This window comes from Bos grunniens, chromosome 9 (genome assembly GCF_055505025.1).
Source record: "Bos grunniens cultivar Pamir isolate PY7600 chromosome 9, Bosgru_T2T1.0, whole genome shotgun sequence".
Lineage (NCBI taxonomy): Eukaryota > Metazoa > Chordata > Mammalia > Artiodactyla > Bovidae > Bos > Bos grunniens.
The window spans coordinates 16,340,524-16,360,695 of NC_141173.1; the positions used below are offsets into that span (position 1 = coordinate 16,340,524).

General features: G+C 40.3%; 1 protein-coding gene across 7 annotated transcripts in view; it reads left to right on the plus strand.

Moving 5' to 3' along the window:
- Positions 1 to 20,172, plus strand: part of MYO6 (myosin VI) — a 157,367-nt gene that overhangs the window by 47,522 nt on the left and 89,673 nt on the right. For all 7 annotated transcript variants that reach the window (XM_086316879.1, XM_086316877.1, XM_086316880.1 and 4 more), the window contains exons 2-4: positions 9,976 to 10,117; positions 14,834 to 14,903; positions 18,152 to 18,225. In XM_086316879.1, coding sequence (XP_086173005.1) covers positions 10,001 to 10,117; positions 14,834 to 14,903; positions 18,152 to 18,225 — 261 coding nt within the window. In that variant the 5' untranslated portion in view covers positions 9,976 to 10,000. The remainder of the gene's footprint in view (positions 1 to 9,975; positions 10,118 to 14,833; positions 14,904 to 18,151; positions 18,226 to 20,172) is intronic.

The following is a 20,172-nucleotide window of genomic DNA, read 5'->3' on the forward strand; positions in this document are numbered from 1 at the left end:
CAACAGGAACAGCAGCAATCATCATGTTTGTCTTTCAGCACAGAGCACCCAGGCCAAAAAGAAGTTCTAGTTTGTGCTTCCCTGTAGTCTGCCCATTGAAAGATTTAAATCCAAGTTAAGACTTTACGAATAAGAAATAATAAACATTTTAATGTTCATGAAAGCAGCAGTAAGAAGGTTTTCATAAAGCCTTTACATACATATCTTTTAACTTTCATTCGTTTCTTATGCCATTAAAAAACAGATCAGGACAGCACAGGATTATCCAGCCAGGTGTTTCTGCGGGCCTAGTGACTAACATACACCACCACGTGCCGACACCCCTGCCGAGGCAGAGCTGTGTAGTGCAGTGACTATGAATTTGGGCGTAGTTGCACAGGACTCTAATCCTCCACACTCATTTCTCAGTTGCCTCTATTTGGCTAACTTGCCCAAACTTCCGAACCTCACTTCCGGAACAGGGATGGTAGCTGCCTCCCAGAGCTGTAAAAATGAACTGAGATAACATATGGGAGTGATTTAGTGTGACGTCTGTGCATAGTGAAGGTCTGGGAAACGTTGTGATTCTGTGGTTGCCTTTGACAGGCTGAGCTCCATCCCAGCTGTGAGAAGAAAAGTCAGTGTGTCGTCAGTCCCTGTTTTGTGTGATAAATGTGTCATGCGTGCACACACGCAACCCTAGTTAGTACAATTAAACAAACACACCCTGGGACTTCGCTGGTGGTCCAGTGGGTAGGACTCCATATTCCCAATGCAGGGAGCCCAGGATCGAATCCTGGTCAGGGAGCCAGACCCCACATGCCACAGCTGTGACCTGGTGCAGCAAAAAAAAAAAAAAAAAAAAACCCAACAAATTCTTAGTCTTATGAATTGCCTGAGAACTTCATTGAGTATCCTGGATTATGTTGGCTCATTTATGGGAGGGTGATAGAAATGACAGTGAAACAACACCATCTCCCCTTCCTTTCTAATTTTTGTGTTTCTCTGAGTTTATTCCTCCTGATTCGTTTTGTTTGTTTAATGAGTTCCTGTCTCAGGAGAACGGTGGCCTGAATTGGATTGGACTTGCAGCCGTCTCTTAAAACAACTCTGCTATTCATAAGTGAAAATATTCAACTCCTGTTTTGGGACATTTTTTTGTCGTTGTTCAATTGCTAAGTTGTGTCTGACTCTTTGTGACCCTATGGACTGCAGCACGTAAGGCCTCCCTGTCCATCACCAACTCCCGGTACTTGCTCAAACTCATGTCCATTGGGTCGGTGATGGCATCCAAGCATTCCACCCTCTGTTGCTCCCTTCTTCTCTTGTCATCTGTCTTTTCCAGCTTCAGGGACTTTTCCAATGAGTTGGCTGTTTGCCTCAGGTGGCCAAAGTGTTAGAGCTTCAGCATCAATCCTTCCAGTGAGTATTCAGGGTTGATTTCCCAGAGGGTTCAAATGCCAGAGATGTCACAGATGTGTTTAAAGGCCTGAAGGATGTTCAGACTTCTTATTATCTTGATGAATGATATTGTACAGTCTAGACTGTGGATTTGCTCACACAGAAACTTTTACTTCCTGACAAATCTGAGTCACATGGAACAAGGGCCTGCAATTTAAGCTGCAGAATGTTTTACTTTGAGCAGAGTGGGGCCATTTTACGTAGGTAGGGTGACCTCAGAGAAGGCAGTGGCACCCCACTCCAGTACTCTTGCCTGGAAAATCCCATGGATGGAGGAGCCTGGAAGGCTGCAGTCCATGGGGTCGCTGATGGTCAGACACAACTGAGCGACTTAACTTTCACTTTTCACTTGCATGCACTGGAGAAGGAGATGGCAACTCACTCCAGTGTTCTTGCCTGGAGAATCCCAGGGATCGGGGAGCCTGGTGGGCTGCCGTCTATGGGGTTGCACAGAGTCGGACAGGACTGAAGTGACTTAGCAGCAGCAGCAGCAGCAGGATGACCCTAGAGAAAAGGCATTTCTTTAACTTGAAGACCAGTGTGGCTTCTTGAAATATGATTGTCCTTTTCATTAACCATTTATTAGGAGGCTAACATTTCCTGTTGGTGGAGAAAGTGAAAAAGTCTTCAGTCTTTCACAGACTCCACTTTTGAAAGACCGACAAACTTCCCAGAAGTAGCTTTTAAGTCTAGCACTAATTATCCAGCGGTCAGGATGTAATCATTGGACAATAAATAAAATCTTACTATTAGTCTCAGGGTATGGAAAATTTAAATCACATGGCATAATGAATATCTTGTTGTTCTATTCTGATATTTTAACATCTGTAAAAGAGAATTTGAGCTTCTGAAATAAACTGGGATTTTAATCTCTGAAGAATATAGAACTTTCTTTAGAATGATCTAAATTGTGACCAGCTTATCTTAATGTAGGTTGTCTACATGTATTATTTGAGTGATGTCTAAATTAAAATCAGTTTTGTGATAGTAATTTATGTAGAAGTTCATTTCTTAAATGTAATTATAATTCTTTTCGGAAAATCTTTAAGAACGTTACATAACCAGTTCTCATAATTCAGATTATGTTTATTTGGAGAAATTTGCCTGGTTGTACTGGTTTTCAAATAACCTTATAAGATATCTTAAATATTTAAGATATTAAATATAACCATATGATAACCTTATTAATAAAACATTTGCCTTTATGTTTTTACTCTCTTGTTTGTTAGCTAGTTAATCTTAGCTTTATCGGTTAAGCTAAAGTTAACCTTGGTGTTCTGAGGCTACTTCTAAGAATCAAGGGGTAGTGGACTTAGCTTTAGACACCAGTGGGCGCATTGGGCTTCCTGAGGTTGTATTTGGAAGTATTGTATAACCTTTGTAAAAACCATCACTCATTAGGACCGTGGCTGTGATTGACTGGACCTAGCACTACTAAGATCAGAAGTGTCATAGCTGGCCTACTTGCTCCTTTTTTATGTCTTAGACTAAAAAACATTAGACCTCTGTATTTTCTTACCAATATATAAGCCTAAAACAGTAGCTGGCACTTGGTAGGCACTCAGTAAGTACGCACTGAAAAAATAAATGAGTGAGTACCAAAGTTACTTCTTCATTGAGATAGTCAACTTGTAGATCTTGAGATGTTTTCTTATTTTACTTCTTTGTCAAGAGTGTGTATTTAATGGTGGGTATTTTCTTCCCATTGTTAATGATTGTTTATTGCTGATAAAACCAAGATATTCACGATAAATTTTTAATACAAATGTTTAGTGAATTCATAATATAGTATTAGAGCAATTAAATAATTCCCATGCTTTATAAAAGCTGAACAGGATTAACAGGGAAATGTTTTCTAGGAAGGCTTTTAAAAGATAATTTAGTGACAGAAGGGAAACCTGCTGAAATGTTTTTGAGACATTTGCTGTACAGATAAGTTCTTATGGAACTGAAATGAAATGCTCAATGAAAGATTGTGCTCGATACACACAGAGCACACCAGCCATGGCCAGCAGTTCCCTGGTGCCCAGGTTTCTCAGTGTCTGGACACCAGGGAAGCTAATCGCCTTGAGGATACACTGATACACATGAGAGAAGTTGCCAGTTTAAAGCTTGTGTGCCAAAGGTGCACATAATATTCTTTTGATCAACTGGGCTGGAGCCTGGCCAGATGAAAGAGTAGTCTTTTTAAAAGGCAAATTTGATATATCTGTGCAGCTCCCTTACCCCCAGCTAGAATTTAAGATCCTGGAGGGCAGGGATATTTGCCAGTTTGGTTTACTGCTCTGTTCCAAGTGATTGTTTTACTGTTGGAAGGCTTTCATGAAGCCAGACCACGTCTTTTTTTGTTTGCTTGTTTTTGGCCTGTCATTATGCCCTGAGCGCTTAGCAGTGTGTGGTATATAGTAGGTGGTCAAATAAATAATAATTTACAGAGTGAATGACTGTGGGAGACGGTCTGTAAGGCTTCTTCTTACCCTGTTTAATGCTTCTTCCTTTTGGGCATCTTGCGCCCACTCTTTCAGCTCAATTCTAAATTAACTTCCGCTAGTGCTCAGTTTCGGATACCCTCGCTACTTAAAACAAGGCATTGTTGTATATCACAGTTACAGAACGTTAAGAGGGTAATCTTTGAAGGTGATGGTGACGTGGCAGGCAGTGACCTGTGTGTGGTGGTTTGGGTCTACGCGTTCTGCTTGGCGTGCATGGTCACTATTGGGATCATCACTGGAGTTGCAGAAAAAAAAAAAGAATATGGATGTGAATGTATTTGTCACCCTAGCCTCCAGTGTATTTGCTCGCTAAGGAGTCTCTTGGTGATAACACTTTTTACTTTTCAACAAAGCCTAAATGAAAAGTTAGCAAAGTACCTCTCAACGGCTACAGATTACTGTCTGTAGGTTTTTTCTGTTGATTACTGAACTGCTTACTTATAAAAAGCTGCCATCAGGTGAGTACTAAAAATGAAATAATTTTCAGTTGATGATAGTACACTATAGAGCATTCCCTCTCTTCCTGAATAACTTAAAAGAATTTCAAGAGTTTTAGATTTGCTTAGCCAGCCCCAGTGCTGCTCATCTTTTTCCCTTCGTATTTTGTGTATACGTAGTCAGCTGTTAATGTGCTTATGGTCTCTAGGGCAGTAGCACTTGTTTAGGTGCTCTTCCTGTGCAGGCATCTCAATATGTAAGAGTGTTGATTGCATTGGTGTTCTAAATGGTTTTCTGGGGCCAAATAGTAGTATGTCTAAAAGAAAAAAAAGTTTTTTTCCTGGAATGAATAAGTTAAACTTCATTGATGAGAGATAATTTATGTCATAAATAATGAGGATTCCAGAAATAATTAAATAAAGTTTTATTTTAAAAGAGGTTTTGCTGTAGTGAAAACTTTGCCCTTGATGGGCTTCCCTAGTGGCTCAGTTGGTAAAGAATCTGCCTGCAGTGCCTGAGACCCAGGGTTTGATCCCCAGGTCAGGAAGATCCCCTGGAGAAGGAAAAGGAAACCCACTCTAGTACTCTTTTGGGAAATTCCATGGACAGAGGAGTGGGATAGGCTGTAGTCCATGGAATCACAAAGAGTAAAGAGTCAGACACGACTGTGCAGCTAACTTTCACTTTTTTACTTTCCCCTTGATATAAAATAATATTTAATTTAGTAGAAGGGGGATTGAGTGTCTAGCACCCCTCCAGATACAAGTTACAGCATTGACACAGAGTAAGATAAGTTCAGATCAGAATCTGGGCCAGACTGGCTTGGTTCAAAGGCAGTGGGTGTGTTTGATAACGGTGTTCAAAGTGGCTCTTCTGGAGTCATACTGCTCCAGTTTGAATTGGTAATTTGCCTAAGTGTTCTAGGTTGGAAATCATTTTCCCTCAGAATTTTAATGGCATTGCTTTATTAATTTCCTGCTTTCAGTGCTGCTGAAGCCATTTTGATTCATAATCCTTTGGGTATGACTCAGGTTTTTTCCTCCTTTTTCCTCTCATTTCTCTGGAAATGTTCAACATCTCTTTATTTCTAGTGTTCTGAAATTTGACAGTGGTTTTTATTTTTATTTTTTTGAATCTGTTTTCAGTTACTATGTTGAGGATTTAATGGGCATTTTGGTTAGACTGTGGAAAATCAGGCCTTTCAGTTCTGGTGAGTTTTCTTTGGATATTTCAAAGCTTTCTCCCCTCTTTATTTTGAAGGATGCAGGATATCTGCTTTTCCTGGCATTTTGATGCTGAAATCTTTGTCTCATTTTTTGTTTTTTCCTTTTATTTTTCTTTTTTGCCCCCACTTTCTCTTTTTCTCCCCTCCTTGGATTTCTGAAGAAAAAAAATTGCCTCAACTTTATTTTTTGTACCTGCTAATAAGCATTTTGTTTCTGCTATTATGTTCTTAAAGAAAAATTATCTTGACACTTGTTAAGATGACAAATACAGCTTTATTTAGGACCATAAGAGTGTGTTAGATTGCTTGTGCTGGCATAATAAAATACCATAGACTGGGTTGCTTAGACAGCAAACATTTATTTTCTCACACTTAGGGGGCCAGAAGTCTGAGGTCAGGTGCCAGCATGGTTGGAGTCTGGTGAGGACTCTCTCTGGGTTTCAGATAGCTACGTTTCTGCTGGACGCTCACATGGCCTTTCCCTACATATGTACACTGAGGCGGAGAGTTGGCTCTCTTGCCTTTTTTTGTAAGGCTGCCAGTCCTTTTGGGGCTTCCCTGATGACTCAGATGGTAAAGAATCTGCCTACAGTGCAGAGACCTGGGTTCAATCCTGGGGTTGGGAAGATCCCCTGGAGAAGGAAATGGAGACCCACTCCATTATTCTTGCCTGGAGAATTCCAGGGACAGAGGAGCCTGGCAGCTGCAGTCCATGGGGTTGCAAAAAGTTGGGACACGACTGAGTGACTAACACTCCACACTCCACCAGTCCTGTTGGATTTGGATCCTAACTTTATGATGCCTTGTAACCAGGATTACCTCCTGAAGGCCCTGTCTCCAAACAGTCACAGGGGGATTACGGCTGCAACATGAATATTCAGAAGAATACAATCCAGTCCACAGCAGACACATACATTCAGTCTATAATAGGGGGTTTACAGTAGGGAGAGAGGCTGGGTTCCACTCTGAATACAGCAAAGACAGCTGGGGACTTGGAGCCAGTGAGCAGGGGTCAGGGGATGCAAAGAACTAAGTGGAAACCGCACGGGTAGGGGATTTCTGCTAAACTGAACTAAAGGGGCTCTTGTTGCAGGCAAGTTAAGGATTTATATATCAGAGGGATGAGGAACTTGATAAGATATCAAGGGTGAGGGAATTTCCCTAAACAGGCTTAGCAGCATTCTTGCTAAACTGGCCTCTGTAGGCCTAACAAGGACCGAATAGACTCTGAAGGCCCATCTGAGGCCTCAGCAGGAAGAGGGCTCAGAGGCTCAGTGAAGTTTGGTCAAGAAGAGAAGTTTTGGTCTGCACACCCTTCATTGTTCCTTGTGTTTCTCTTTCCAGAGACCCTCTGTCGGCTTCCCGAGTGGCTAAGACGGTAAAGAACCTGACTGTAATGTGGGAGACTGGGTTCAACCCCTGGGTCAGGAAGAGCCCCTGGAGGAGGGCATGGCAACCCTCTCCATTATTCTTGCCTGGAGAGTTCCGTTCACAGAGGAGCCTGGCAGGCTACAGTCCATGGGGTCACAAAGAGTCGGGCACGCCTGAGTGACTAACATTTTTCTGTCTCCTTCAGAGAAGAACCTCTAGGTTTCTCTTGGGGCGATGATGGGAGACAGCAGGGGTTTGCCCAGTGTATGGAGCATGTGGCCAGCGTTAGGACGTCTCTCTCAGAGAGCTTCTGTGTAGTCTCCCTTATGTTAGACCTCTTTTCACCCTTGCTCCTAGAAGACTGTAGTTTTAAGTCTTTTGAGTGACAGTGGTATAATTTGAGCTGTCTTTCATCTTTCTTCCTTCCAATCTGGGGTTTGGCTCTTGGGTGTGCTGAGTTAGCTGTCCTCCAGCCACTCACTTCCCAGCTTCCGGAATGTTGTCGTTGTCATCTCCTGGGTTCTCCCCGCCTTGTGGACTGATACCTTTTTAAAGAATCTTTTTGCAGTAGATTTAGGGGTTTGATGAAGGAACAACAGTAGATGTATGCATTTGAGTCTCCTTCAAGTCTAGTGTCTTAACTGGGAAGCTGCAGCAAATGGTTCAAAATGGGAAAACAATTTGTATAGTTCCAGGAAATTTGCTGTTCTTTTTTGAACTGTGCAGGTTTTGCTTTACTGTGATTTTCCCCCAGATATTTAATGATTCCTAAATGATCCCTCATGACTGTCCTGTAGTTTCCCTTTGTATGTAGAACTTAACAAGACCATTTTTGAAATTTACTGGTGGCTTTAAAAAGCCTGTGGGGAAATGTAAGGGAAGAAGACAGTGTTGATAGCAACAGTTGGGTGCCATTAGAATGGGGATCTCAACCTTATGTCACTTAATCCTCATAGCAATTCTGTAAGGTAAGTGATATTATCACTTATGGGTAAGGATGAAGATAATGATCAGAGAGATTAACTCACTTATTTAAGAGCTAGTCAGACAGTGGTGGAGCTTCATTTCAAACCTAGACTTTAAGACCTTTCAGTTCCTCCTAGGCTACCAAACTGTGTGAACAGTTCTTTCATTCTTTCAGTGAATGTTGAGTTGCCTGCTTCGTGCTGGGCCTTGGGGCCACAAGAGGACCGTGCCCTGATGCAGCCAGTAAATCATGATCAGACTTAACTTCCAATAGAATTTCTGGTGGTCTGTGAGTGTTGGCAAGAGTAGGAGTAGGCAGTTAAGTTCATTACAAAAGTCCTGGTAAAAGGCATGCTGGTTTTAACCAGGATGGCAGAGGAGCTACAGAGAAGTGGGTGGATTTCAGATACCTATTGGAGGTAGAGCCTGTAGGATTAGGGGGTATTAAGGATTTGGAAGGAGCTGAAAAAACTGAGAATGACTCCAGGTTGAACTGAACGTTGTTGGTGCCTTTACTGACATAAGGAATGTAGTGGAACAGAGTAATAACACAATACTAATAACAATGTTGCTGCTGCTGCTAAGTCGCTTCAGTCGTGTCGGACTCTGTGCGACCCCATAGACGGCAGCCCACCAGGCTCCCCTGTCCCTGGGATTCTCCAGGCAAGAACACTGGAGTGGGTTGCCATTTCCTTCTCCAATGCGTGAAAGTGAAAAGTGAAAGTGAAGTCACTCAGTCGTGTCCGACTCTTAGTGATCCCATGCACTGCAGCCCACCAGGCTCCTCTGTCCATGGAATTTTCCAGGCAAGAGTACTGGAGTGGGGTGCCATTGCTTTCTCCGAATAACAATGTTACATCTGTTATATATCTCCATAAGGAGGAGTCCAGTATGCAGGCAAATACCTGGGTATTCAGTGGTGTTACAGACGGGAGGAGTAAATTTGGGCATCACTTACACATAACTGTTGTTTAGCGGCTAAGTCGTATCTGACTCTTTTGCGACCCCATGGACTATAGCTTGCCAGGCTCCTCCGTCCATGGGATTTCCCAGGCAAGAATACTGGAGTGGATTGCCATTTTCTTTTCCAGGGGATTTTCCCGACAGGGATCACACTCATGTCTCCTGCATTGGCAGGCAGATTCTTTACCACTAAGGCACCAAGGAAGCCCATCACTTACATATAAATTCTATTCAAAGCCCTGGAACTGGATATAATAATTTAGGAAAGGTGTGTAGGTATAGGTGTGGTCATCCAGATCTGAAGCAGTGTTGTTCATTCACTTCTATGAAGAATTCTCAGTTCATTTCTTAACTGTGAATTGCACTTAAATATGATCATGTTTGGAGAAGGAAATGGCAATCCGCTCCAGTATTCTTGCCTGGAAAACCCCATGGACAGAGGAGCCTGGTGGGTTCCAGTCCATGGGGTCACAAGAGTCAGACACGACTTAGCAACTAAACCACCACCGCCATGATCACACTGACTGCTTTTCGGACAGCAGATCCCATCATGTAACCATGGCCTGGAAGACAATAACCAGCAAGCACTTTGCCGACTTGCCAACAGTTAGCAGCTTTTCGATTGAACCATGTACCAGACCTCCTTATCCTTCATGAGGGACTAGGCCTGATGAAGAATCCATGGGGGACATCGAAGATTTGAGAATGCCACATGGAAGGAGAGTGTGGGCACAAGCATCTTTAGGTGTCGATAAGTAATGAGGTGCTAGTGTAACTGAGAGTGGGCAGGAGGTAAACACTGTGACCATTGCTCTCTGTTTTGTCCTGCTCGCAGTGCAGTGAGTTCTCTGCAGTCGCCGTTGAAGGAAGGCGGTGGCAGAGTAGGTGTTCCCCTTGGGTGGAGCAGCCTCTGCTGGGTCCTTCTGTGCAATTGGTAAAGGGTGGGGCGAGGATTACCTGTGCAGGGGTACTCCTGCCTTTCTGTGAATTGTGATTTACATGTTAACTGAAAGAAAGATTGTTACTAAAAAAAAAAACAAACTCCAAAGTGATTCATGTTACTTTGTTCCTTTGAAACAGGAGGTTGTGGTAGCTCCCTTTGAAAATGGAGGACGGAAGGCCAGTGTGGGCCCCGCACCCCACAGAGGGGTTTCAGATGGGCAACATCGTGGATATTGGCCCCGACAGCTTAACCATTGAGCCCCTGGGCCAAAAAGGCAAGGTAAGAAGTTTCTCAGAATGATTTCAAAATCTCATTTCTTGGGTATCTCCCTTTTTAATGAAGTAGGTGGGTTTTTTTTTTTTTTAGCTCAGATAAAGGGAAGCAGTTTTCTGGGGAGTGAATCATAGTTTTCATTTGATTGAATTAGAGGTACAGACCCCCAGGGGTGGGAGGGAGGGAAATGATATCACTTCCTAAAATCAGATAATAATTTAGTGAGCCTGTAAGTAGCATATTCTTAAGAAATATCTGCATAATAAAATATAAACAATAACATTTTTATTCCTGATGCCATATAACTAAAGTTATGAATATGCATCAGTGATATATTCAATCTGTTACCAAGTAAAAATATGAAAAGTGAATGATATGAAATTTTGCTGTTTGCTTTAGCTTTTGAATAATTTTTAAAATAATTTTAAATTGAAATATAGTTGATTTACAATGTTAATTTCTGCTGTACAGCGAAATGATTAAGTGATACATATATATACATTGTTTTTTATATTCTTTCCCATTATGGTTTATCATAGGATATTGAACCTTGTTGTTTATCCATTCTGTAATTACTTTTTAAAAACTTTTTATTTAGTTAATTTACTGTGTGATTAGAATTAAAATATTTCTATTAAGGAAAGATACTGTATTTAAGTCTTAAACATAACCATCTATTATTGTTTTTTGTTGTAATGGCATTTTTAAACCCTAAAAGCATATTTCTGCTTTGTATACATGGTATCTGTCTCCTTTTAGGCTTAGACACAGACTAGACTGCATAACAAAATGAAAGTCTGGGGGGAAAGTGACCTGGAGTCTTCATTTTTCATGGAGACTGTAGGGCTTGTTTTGTGGGAGAGCTTCGCTCTTCTTAGTTTAATAAATATTCCTGTTAAGTAGGACTTCTAACTTAAATTTGTTGATATCATTTCTGTTTACTTTAGACTCTGCCAGTGTTCATGAATAATTTATATTCTACTGATACATGGTTAACTAATGCCATATGACTGCCATCCTTCTGGGAACCTTAGAAAAACAAGGTAGATCTCTCATGAGGTCTGTTCACAGAGAAAACTATTCTGTTACTGTAAACAACCCAGGAACCTAAATGCATAATATATAATGTGCCATGTTAGAGGAGGCCAATTAAAGATACCCTCAGGAAAGAAAAGACAGAGTGTTTCTAGTTTTTCCTTTTATTAACAAGTACCTATTTGTACTTAACAATGCAGTACATGTTCTAAAAAAGAAACAATTTTAAAAATGAGCTCAATTATTTGTATATATTTGAAGTTGTAGGGGAGGAAAAATTTTCCTCTACCTTTTTGGATCTCTGGGCCTGAAAATTAAATTGACGTAAGACAGATTCACAGTAGGAACGCATACAACTTCTGTCACATTTTTACATGAACATAGCAGCCTTCGCAAGGGAATGAAGAATTAAAGAAGTAACCAGACCAGGAGGCTTTTATGTCTTTTAGACAAAGAAACAACAAATTTGAGAAGAATTGATAAGGCAGGGGCTTTTGGGCTAAGGGTGGTGAATTGTGGACAAGTGGCAGGGAGGGCTGGGGTTAGTCTGACAAGACAGGGTTTTTCTGCACAGATTGCTCTTGGCCTCCATTCCCTCCCCTGGTGATAAGCATGTCTCTTTCCCCCTGGTAGAGGGAGGGACCTTTCAAGTGGGAGTTTTATCTCTTGCTTTCAGGAATAAAAAGGGTCAGAGTGCACTTGTTACAGCTGCTGTTTCTCAAGTGCTTTTAACTCAAGATTATCAGTATGCCAAAGTAGCGTATTTGGGGGGAAGTGACAGAAATGTAGTGAGGCTTTCTTTGTCCTTCAAAGTCTTTTTTTTTTAATTTTTAATATATTTGTCAGCCCAGTAAATCAAAACCATGAAATGAAAAGTAAATTTCCTAGTTACATTCTGTTATACTAATATGTATTCTGTTGTATCCACAAGTATTCAGTTCAAGGATGGAAGAAGCTTGCTTTATGGGTATATGCTTTTTTGTATTTTAAATATTTTATGTGCTTTCTGCTGTGCCTTATTAGTATCAATCAGGTACACGCATAGAATCAATTCAGACACTTAAAATTTAAATTGTGGAGTCATAAAAACCCTATGGATTATAGATTATTTATAACTAAAGTTGAAGTTTCTTTTCACCAGAGTTTTTTGAAAGTGCACAAATTCTCAGTGATTTCTTTTAATTCCCCCTCTTCCTACTTCCTGGTCAGAGTCTTAATAAATTATAAAGTGTCATGACTACCATGTGGTTAAAAATATCTGTAAGAGAAGGAGCCTCTTGTGTGGATGATTTGTGGAGTAATAATCATCAGCATTTGAAAATTAAGAAAGTACAGAAAGCAATGGACAAGTTAAACAGATCTGTTTTCTGATACAACAGAAGCGTGGAAGAGGGGGTTAGCTCTCATGGGCAACATGTTTTAGATGATAGCAGTGCCTTTTAAAGTTTTTCAGTTGTGGCACATAGTAAGAAATAGATTTTAAATCGCATTAGGTAGGTGTATTATTCATGTGTGTGTATATGTGTACTGATAACAGATATTACATGTCAACAACACACATGTGTGTGTATTCAGATGAAACATCTTTTTCATGTGTGATGGATTCTGATATTTTGATATCTTTTATTCTGTTAAAAACGCCGTCTTGAACCTCTCAGTTGACTTCATGTTCCATATCTGCAGCTGGCTGGCCTTCAGACTAAAGCCCTGAACACGCGGCATTTAAGGGTCAACCTTTCCTTTTCCCAGTCTACATTGCTAGTCTTGTCTTTTGTCGGCCAGCAGTCTCCCTCTCACACTCTTGCCATACCCCTGGTCTTGTGTGCGTTTCTCTTCCTCTTGCAGCCTTCCCCCTCGGTCCTCAGGGATCCGGGTGGTGCTGTGTGTCTCTGCTCACAGTACTACTTTTGCCTGGAATGCCGCTCTCCAGAGCCCTGCGCTCAGCAAACACTAATCCATCTCTCAGGACTGACTGAAGTCACCTCCTTTCTGGAGTTTTCCCACAGATGCTCTGTCTCTTCCTCCTCCTCCCCTGCATTGATTACTCTTTGCTTTGAGGAGTGGTATACATTCTTAACCTCTGTAACACTTTATTGGAGACAGTGGTTTACATTTTCCCCTCCTACTCGACTGTAATCTTCTCAAGTACGGGGGCGGTTTCCTTTGTCCATGTCCTGGGGCTGGATGCCCTGTGTTTGCTGGGTGGTAGATGTTTACTGCAGTCTCTTGAGAGGAGAAGAAGCCTCCTTCCTCTAAGAGAAAACAACTGCCTTAATGAAACTAATTTCCTCTTTCTCCTGAGTAGTGGTAAAGCGGGGAAGAAGGTAGCGGCTGGTGGTCATTTGGGGGATGAAACAAGATGGAGAGAAACTAGCTTTAAGGGCTTCCCTGCAGCCCTTTCAGCGCCGGGCTTCCCCTTCTCACTGCAGGAACGCTTGGTCCTGCAGCCCTTTTTCTGACCTCTTAGAGGCTCCAAACATAACAGAGCCAACACCTGGGGGAGGCCTTAGCCCGGTGGCTAAGGCTGTGAATGTGGCACGTGGCCCTGTGACATCGGGAGCTATTTCTGAATGTGTTTTTCCTGTAGAATCATTGTTATAAGTTGTGGATTGTTTTATAGTACCATTAATATACTTAACGTGCATTATAGATTAGTTCTCTACTTGTGATTTATCCTTTAAACCTTCCCTCACATATAACGTTAAGAACATGTGTGGTGGGTTCCGAATAATTAACTTCTAGATTCTTCAGGGTATAACAGTTTTCTAATTTGGATATGACTTTGAATGGTGGTAGTACAAGCAACCTGGATTTTAAGTTTACTCTGTAAACCATAGCAGTAGCCTTGTCTTATACTGTTGCATATATATTCATATATAGAATTTATATATATTATTCTAAAATCATTGAGCAGCTTTTCCTTAGAGATTTATTTGATATGGATGGTTCGGAACTTCAACCATAGGAGTAATTGTAGTTGTTTGAGAAATAGAAATGTATAAGCAGCTATTAGAATGGCATGGAGAAAATTTGATTCTCTTTAGAGGTAATTTGAGATCATTCTTTCTCTCTTACAAGATACTATCTTAATTCTAAAGTTTCTGCCATAGCATTTATTTAAACCCAAACTTATTCATAGATATCTGTAATTTTATGTACCTAATAGTTTTGGATACTGTTTATATTTTTGACACATTCCTATAGGAATTTGTGTCTAATGTGTTTTACTCAGACAATAACATTAATTAAATTATAGTCTGTTGGTATATTTGATTGATTGGCTGTTACTTTTTCCTTTTTTAAAACAATAAAATTGCTGTATATATAAACATTAAAATTTTTATTTTTTGAAAAGTTATTGAAAAGCATGCCTGTGTAATGTACTATGCAGTATGTTAGTATTAACATACTTCTTGTTTTGTGCCACTCTTGGTGTTAGAGCACAGGATTTTTTTTATTGATTTCTATTATTGATTTTGCATTCATAATAATAATGGATAATATATTTGACTAAAGTTATCCTGCTTTTGTGTTAAAGACTTGTTGAACAGTAGGATCTGGTATTACATCTTAATGAAGAGCATATTATCGCTGTTATTGCAATGTATGCAGACAATTAAGCTCCTTTGACTTCTTTACCATTTATAAGCTTCTAGTTTAATAAGCTCTTGTTTTGTCTTTTTTTAGACATTTTTGGCACTCATAAACCAAGTGTTTCCTGCAGAAGAGGACAGTAAAAAAGATGTGGAAGATAACTGTAAGCATCCATTTGAAAAGTAGTTCTCATCATAGAAAAGGAAACTGTTCCTTCCAAAAATGTATGAGTGATTATATTACAGGGTACTCTCTATCCTGGTTGAGAAGAAATGTAGCCTTTTGATGTGAAGGTTTCTGTGAATGGAGGAGCCCACAGTCATAGATGCATTGGTCTCTCACACATAAACTTTGGTGAAGGAGTCTCTTGAAAGGCTGTTATCTCAGTTGTGTAAATACAGGGAATGGGAATAATTTATTTACTGTGAAGCCTGAACTAAAGATCTCGTGGGCTTTTGTTTTTTGGAAGAGTTTTTTGAACCTCATCTGGAATCAGATTTTTTTTTTGGTATATGTGGTTCAGTAATTTGGAATTTGAGTCTAAAACAGCCATGTAATGCCTCTGTTTTAAAGAAAAAACATTAAAAAAATACTGTTCAATAAATACCAATTGAAAAAATGATTTCAGAACAGTATATTAAAGTGCAGCATTAGTTTGACTTATAACTGCCTTGGAATTTTTGGTGGAAAAGCAGTAACCAAAATGAAGCAGTAATCATGTTTCATTTTTTATGTGGCAAGATTTGAGAACCATGTCCAGTTGTCATGGGTTTCATTAAAAGTATCTGACTTTAAAAACCATTTAAAGAAGAGAGGTAAATAAAGGAATGTGTTTTGTCCTTGCTGGTTTTCTCTGGATGCTCACATTTGAGCAAGCCTGCAGGATTCCCATCTAAGATGCGGAATACAAGAGTAATGGTGGGCGTCCAGCGCCCAGATTCTGACTAAGCAGTTAGGAAGCTGGGTGCCTATGGGCAGTTTCTCTCTCTCCTTTGGGCTTCTCTATAGAATGGGAGTAATAATGATTCTGTTTCATACTTAGAGATTATTCATATAAAATGCTTAGCGCAGTGCCTGACCTCTAATAGCCTCTCAGTAAATGGTATCTGTTGTTATTAGGTGTAAGAGACTGGGGGAGAAAAATGTGGAGCTCCCCTCCATTCCAGAATTGCTAGAGAATTTGTCTGATGGGATAATGTTTTTCCAATTAGCAGTCAGAACCACAGCAACAGAAAGGAATGAGATTCTGCTGCATCTAAAATGAGAGAGAAAATTTTTTTCTATTTTAACTTGCTAGGGTATTCAGAATTGGTAGCAGTCCTTTTCATGGATCGAGACAGTGTTTTCTGGCATTCTGTGGTAAGCTCCACAAAGAAAGGAGAAAGTAGTCCTAGTGGTGGTGGGGTAGTGAGGATGGGGAGGTGTTATTTGAGGGATCGTCTTTGAGCTGACCATAAAGGACAGCTAGATTTTTGACATAGAGATGCAGAGGCATGATATTTGAGTTTGATAAATGGTTTAGTCTGCCTGCAAGTCAGACCATATTAAAGAGAGTTATGGAAAATTGTATGAAAAGGTCAGTCGAGTGCTGGTTTACTAAGGGCCTTGAATACTGGACTTGAATATGGACTTTGGTAGTTGATGGAGACCCACTGATAATTTTTGAGGAAGAAAGAGATTTAGTCAGGGCTCTAGTATAGTTATAAGCTTCCCTAGTGGCTTAGTCATCTATGGGGTCGCACAGAGTCGAATACGACTGAAGCAACTTAGCAGCAGTAGCAGCAGCAGTGGCTTAGTAAAGATTCCGCCTACAGTGCAGGAGATGCAGGAGACCCTGGTTTGAGCCCTGGGTTGCCAAGATCCCCTGGAGAAGGAAGTGACAACCCACTCCAGTACTCTGGCCTGGAAAATTCCATGGACAGAGGAGCCTGGCAGGCTACAGTCCATGCGGTCACAAAGAGGTGGACTCGACTTAGCGACTAAGCCACCAGTAGTGTGGTCAGATGAGAGCCATGAGCAGTCAGGGTTAGAGAGGAGAGAGACCGGGGCAGTAGACAGGCGGGAGGCCCCTGTGATTACAGAAGCAGCGATGAGACCTGCACTGGGCTTGGGGCTGTGGAATTGGAAAGAAAGGAGAGCCGTTTCAGAGGCTCAGACTGTGTTAGTTGTGAGTGCCTGCCCTGCGGCGGGTGCTGTGCTGCACTTTATTACATGTGTAAGGACTTGGAAGTGAGTTCAGAGCAAGGAAGGGAGAGGAGGGTCCTCGTATCCACTTGGCTTGCAGAACAGATGAGTGGGGAGTGGTAGTGCTGATGATGGAAACGGAGTGAGTGGGGTAAGAGTGGGCTTGTCTGCCTGAGCGTGTGGTGGAAATGTGAAAATGGAGCTCAGCCAACTGTGGGCTGGGGCAGTAAATCAGGCTGGGAGAATTGAATGTGTCAGAGTGTTAGTGGAACAGACGTCAGAAAAACAGGATTTCTACCCCGATGCTGCTGTTCTAGTTTAAGACACAATAATTTCTCCAGGATTCTTACTTTGTCATGTCAGCTGTGATGCACTGACTGAATGACCTGTTCCTTTCACATTCTAAAATTGCATCTTTTTTATTTTCTATGAAATTTTGAGCATCAGATTGGATTAGTGTCATCCACTAATCTTTGTTGTGTCAAAAATGTGTGAAGTCAGCACTCCGTGACTTCCTGGTGGTCCGTGGCTGAGTCCACATGCCCGTGCAGGAAGCCTGGTTCTACCCCTGGGCAGGGAACGAGATCCAGCAGGCCGCAACCAAGACCTGGTGTCGCCCTGTAAACAAACAGTAAATATTGTTAAAAATCAGCACTGTCTAAAGTAGTACTGTCTTTCCACTTGAATGGTGCCTGATTTTTTAGCCAACCTTCCTTACTTCGTGTGTGTGCTTAGTCACTCAGTCGTGCCCGACTCTTTGCGCCCCCGTGCACTGTAGCCTCCCAGGCTCCTCTGTCCATGGGAGTTCTCCAGGCAAGAATACTGGACTGGGTTTCCGCAGGTTCCTATCGACTGAGCCACCAGGAAAGCCCTTCTCCAGGGGATCTTCCCAACCCAGGGATCGAACCAGGGTCTCCTGCATTGCAGGTGGATTCTTTGCTAGCTGAGCAACCAGGGAAGCCCTCCTAACTGTGTATTCACCTGATCCTCACTGGAGACACTCCTCTTGCTGAAAATTTGTTTAAAAATATCATTATAACATGTATGTAAGCTAGATATATTTTAAATCGGCTTTTGGAGTTTATAGTTACCAGGGAAAAGATGGAATTAAATTTAACCTAACAGGTGAATTTTAGCTTGAGTCCAAGTGATTCAGCTTAAGATGGCATTGTTTTATTTTGCTTTTTTTCTTCAGATATCTAATGATTTACAAACTTTCCATCTCAGGTTCATTAATGTATTTAAATGAAGCCACACTACTCCATAATATCAAAGTTCGATACAGTAAAGACAGAATTTATGTAAGTATTTTACCTGTGGTTTAAGTTTTGTGGGGGTTATTATTTTACATGCTGCTGTTTGATTTTGTTGAGCTTGAAATTTTCTTACCAGGAGATCACACTTGACCTGAGCCTGTTGAATAGAGCCTGAGCTCCATGAGGATGAGGATTTTTTCGTAATTTACTCCTCTTAATTCCAGGGCTTAGACCAGGCATGGTACATAGTACTTAAGAAATATTTTTGGAATGAAATAATGAATTCAGGGCATCATCTAATATTTTTCAGCCTTAAATCTACCCAATTTGGTTATTTAAAAAAGCACTAATTATTTTGGACTTTGATTTTTAAATTTATGGCATACATCTATAGATCTGTTTAATTAATGCACTTTCCACATTGTTCTGCAAAACATTTAAGTCCGACTTAAGGCATACATAATGAAATTAAAAATTTGGATGGCAAAAAATGTAAATTAGAATAGAAGGCAATATGTGAGGAAATTTCAGGAACACTGAAATGCTGATCATGAGCCTGAATAGTTGTGATATTTGATTCCAAAGAGAGAACTTTCCTAAAAGCCCAGGATATTTAAAAATGAAAGACAGTGCTTCTAATGTATTAAATAGGGTTTGCACCATAGCATTCAGATGAATGCTTAAATGGTGTGTTTTAATGATCATGATTCATTGGGCATGTATGAGGTTTTGTTCTAGTTACAGGTTCCTTTGTTGGCTGGAGATAAATTACCCTGCTGTAGCTCTCCTGTTATAAAGATGGGGCTCGTCATTATTTTTGAAAGAAGAAAACACATGGCTTCTTTGACACTTCCTAGATCAAATGACGTTCTTAATTTTTTATATCACTATCAGTTTGCCTAATTGTACTTACTTAATTCTGACTAAATTACCTTTAGTCTTTGCCATCTGTCCAAGTAGTGACAGCTGGGAAATAGAACTAATCTAGTTAGTCTTTTCCAAAAGAATTTACCCTCGCTTATACATAGTATTAAGTCTTTCCTTTTCTCTTTATTTTTTTCCCCCCCAAAGTCAACTAAATAGTATATTTGAGTTAATATAGATATGGCTATTCTTATTTAGAAATATATTTGGAAGCAAAATTCATTTAATCAGCAGACTAATGTTGAGTGTCTAATGTGTGCTAAATGTTTTAGGTACTAAAATAATAAAGTTTTTAAAGTTTGTTTGTTAAAGCAGTTTAACTTGTAACAGGTCAGTAAAAGTTGATATAGCTGTAACCATCTTTCAGGTAGAACTGGCCACTATTTTTTCTTTACATGTCTACATTACTTGGTGATAGTGAATCAGTTTTACTTACCTGAGCAAATTTTAATTGTTTTAATATCTTTTTCTTAAAGTTTATACATTTTAAACTACCTTTACAGAATCATCTTACTCAACAAAACACAACATTGAGATGGTTGGTTTTTATTTGGAATGATTATGCATAAACTTCTCACCCTGGAATTTTCATTGATCCATTAATGTTTCCTATGCAATGGCGATGTTCTATTGGCCGACTGTGGCCACTGATAACTGAAGGTTTACATGCAGAATTCATTGTACTTTCATAAAAAGATGAGCACTGCATTTGATCAACAAGTCTCTGCCGAATCACATACCTGATAGAAATAATTACTTATTTGTGAAATTTTAGGTTTTTGTTCCTCATGTATGAGTCTGCATCACTCTGGAGAATTTTAAAATTATTTCTATTTGTTCTGGCATTCTTTTCCTAAGATGTACATGCAGTTGGGTGTACAACCTCTGTTAGACAGTGGCTGTTTAGCATCACAGCTCTTGTTTGGAAAACCAGTGTTTTCAAAGTTAATGAAAGCCATTAACTGGTGGGTTTTTGCCTAGCCAGTTATGCCTTTTAGTTATAAAACCATTAAATATCAGCAACACACAAGCAGAATGATTATTACTGTAACATATGTAAGAGAGTGA